Source organism: Nuphar pumila, chromosome 9 (genome assembly GCF_984573655.1).
Source record: "Nuphar pumila chromosome 9, dmNupPumi1.hap1.1, whole genome shotgun sequence".
Taxonomy (NCBI): Eukaryota; Viridiplantae; Streptophyta; class Magnoliopsida; order Nymphaeales; family Nymphaeaceae; genus Nuphar; species Nuphar pumila.
Window position 1 is genome coordinate 94545826 of NC_143257.1, and position 3095 is coordinate 94548920.

At 38.1% G+C, this 3095-nt stretch overlaps 1 protein-coding gene across 1 annotated transcript; it reads right to left on the minus strand.

Annotated features, from left to right (window-relative positions):
* Positions 1-326: 326 nt before the first annotated feature.
* Positions 327-2633, minus strand: LOC149828715 (uncharacterized). Its single transcript, XM_090016943.1, has 2 exons — positions 2213-2633; positions 327-732 (listed from the first exon to the last, which is right to left on the minus strand). The coding sequence occupies exons 1-2, from the start codon at positions 2482-2484 to the stop codon at positions 444-446; spliced, it is 561 nt and encodes a 186-aa protein (XP_089873069.1). The 5' UTR covers positions 2485-2633; the 3' UTR covers positions 327-443.
* Positions 2634-3095: the final 462 nt, after the last annotated feature.

A 3095-nucleotide genomic window follows, 5' to 3' on the forward strand; every position in this document is an offset into this window, starting at 1 on the left:
GTTTATTTTCGAAAAAACAATAACATTAGTTTTAAAAAAATTAATTTTTTGTTTATTGGTTAATCTCTTCCACATCATACACATTGGCGTGTATGCGCATGCATGAGACCGAGATCTCGTAGTCGGGTCGTGTCTTCATCATTATCACTCACTTATATATATATATATATATATATTGATGAACCAACGCATGCACTTATAAATCCTAATCACCAACATAAAAGTGATCAAGTATCCACTGTAAATAATTTCTCGTTTTCTCTCATTTTCTGGAAAAACTACTCTCCGTCATCATGTTTCAAAAATGGAAGAAAAAAGAAAGAAATAAAAAAAAAAGTAGAAGAAAATTAAAGAACATGACGTGGACATTTTTTAGGGTATCTACATGGGTTTAAAATCACCCACACTACAAGGGAGATTTAGCACCATCTTTAGGCAATTGGTCACACATGCTTCTGTGTAGGAATTGGTGGCTTGCTGCTCCCAAAACTGTTCCTTCTGACCATTGATGAAGCACATGAGCCCCTTGGTGATCTCTTTGAGATGGTCTTAGAAATAGAAGCCCTTGGTGGGTATGATCTGTGGCAGTCCAGGTTGCCGGCATAGCTCCTACTTGACTTCAACCTCTTGTTGTATGGATTGTCAGGTTTTGCAAGGTCTGCCAAGCACGTTACTTCTGCTAGAGATGTGAATGACTGTGACTTCCCTTCAAAATGTTTGGAAAGGCCTCTTCTGCCAAAATAAAACCATAATGTCAGCCACCATTATCACCCTTACCTAAACCTGCTTACCAAAACATAAAGGCTGATATATATATATATATATATATATATATATATATATATATATATATATATATATATATATATATATATATAGATAGATAGAGAGAGAGAGAGAGAGAGAGAGAGAGAGAGAGTAATGGGTCGGTGCTAAACCCATGTTAAATAGGTTTTTCAGAATTTTTCTATTTTAGTTTTAAATTCTGACCGTACAGCTGAAATCTATGTACTTGATTTTACAGGGATCAGCTCTTGAAGCGTTTGATTCCAACACATGTTTGGGTTTTTATAAAAGTTGAAAAATCAACGGTCCAAAATCTTTATAATTTTTTGAGGCTTCAAACATCTTTTTTTTCAACGAAAATACATAATCTAGGCGTGGATTCTTAGTAAATCGACCATGCCCAACACATTTATAGGGCTGGAACTCTAAAAAACACCGGACAAGCTGGAAAACCCATTTAGCAACTGGTTTAGCACCAAATGGGTTTAGCATGGACCCATTATATATATAGAGAGAGAGAAAGAAAAAGTGGTAGCTGCCTGACAACTCTCGTGCCTGACAAAAATAAAAGTCGCTGAGCAGGCACTGTCAGGCAGCTACCACTCTCTCTCTCTCTCTCTCTCTCTATATATATATATATATATATATATATATAGTGTGTGTGTGTGGATAATTATTTGGCACTAATGAAAATGTGATCCTGCATAATATGCGCATATAGATGCATTTAACCTAGTTTGTTTGCTAATGATCAGGCTTGGGATCATGTTTTTTTTATGTAAGAACACAATTTTGTAGGTTTCGATATAAAAAAAATAAAAAGCTATAAAAAAGATAAATTTTGCTATCCCTCGCCGAGAACCTGGTTACTTAATAAGGTAATGTCTACTCAATAATTATTTACTTTCATTCATGACAAATATTTATATATGAGAGGGAAGACCATCTAAACCAAGGAATGTCCAAGATCTATAACAATCATCCCAGTGGTTCTTCTTCTCTATTTTATTTAAATAGTATTTTCTTAGACATGGTTTTCCCTTTGTACATTATCATTGGCACCGCCATCATCCTTCTTTGTGACAGACAAGCTGGGGATGACCATGTGAGATTTGAACTCAAGACACTTCAGTTATGATAGTGCATCGTTGCCCCCATCATTCTAGTATATGAGGGAACATATTTTACATCTGTAAGTAGCTGTAGCGCTCAATCATAAATATATTCACAAGGTCTTGGTTATATATGTGCAAATCCATGAATCAGATTGTTCGACACCATGAGCTATTTCATGAAATTAGATCATGGTACCGATTGATCTTGTTCATAAATACTGCACCTAGTAAGATTTTATGAACCAAAGGCCGGTGGTGTATATACAGTATACGGAGAGAGAGAGAGAGAGAGAGAGAGAGAGAGAGATTACTTGAAGGGGAGCTGCGCCATGAGGGAGGACATTTCGTATAGAGACCGGCCTGCAAGTTGAGCCGATGAACCAGACGAAGACATAGGAGGTGAAGAGGATGAAGATGTTGCGTCCTCCATGAAATCCGACTCCGATGCCGACCCTGACGGATCGGAGCTACTAGAATCATCTGATGAAATCACCGAGTCAGTCAATTCATCGTCGTCGCAGACAACAACATCACCCATGATCCCAAGGCTGAACCTTGCATCTCTCTGGCAGGAAGCATCCATTCTCTACCAACCTTCTAGGTGCAATCTATGCAGACCAATCCGCCCAATCGTAAGTCTGATGCTCTCAGGCTGTAGTGTGAGATGAAGAAGCCACTGCGATTGCTCCTATCCTTGAACTGATCGTTATATCAAACACCTTGCAATGCATTATCACATGGAGGGTGACCAGAGGCTTTAAAGGTGATCAATTATATGTACTTAATGCATTGGATAGGTGAACAATAATAGTTTTATGCCAACCTTGAACATGGTTGGGCTAATTTTGTACGTGTGAAAATGATGCCTTGTTTGGAAGCATGTACAGTGGATGGGGGTCATTGGGGGTCTGAGAGAAGACTTAAAGAAGGCTGAGGATAAGATTGGTAATATTTGAACTACTATTAGATTCGGCATTATCCCTTTACATGGTTGCTTTGTCTCCCATTGTACTATGGGAAAGAGGCAAGAGATAAGGCTTGGACTCGAATTCATCCATATCCTACTCAACACCCTTTTAATGACTCCCTTTTCCCTTTTGAAAAATTCAATGCTTCCTTGAGAAGGTCCATCGTCATTGGAATTAGTTTAAGAGAAAAAAAACCCGAGGGCTCTTTTTCTTGGTGCGGACAGGC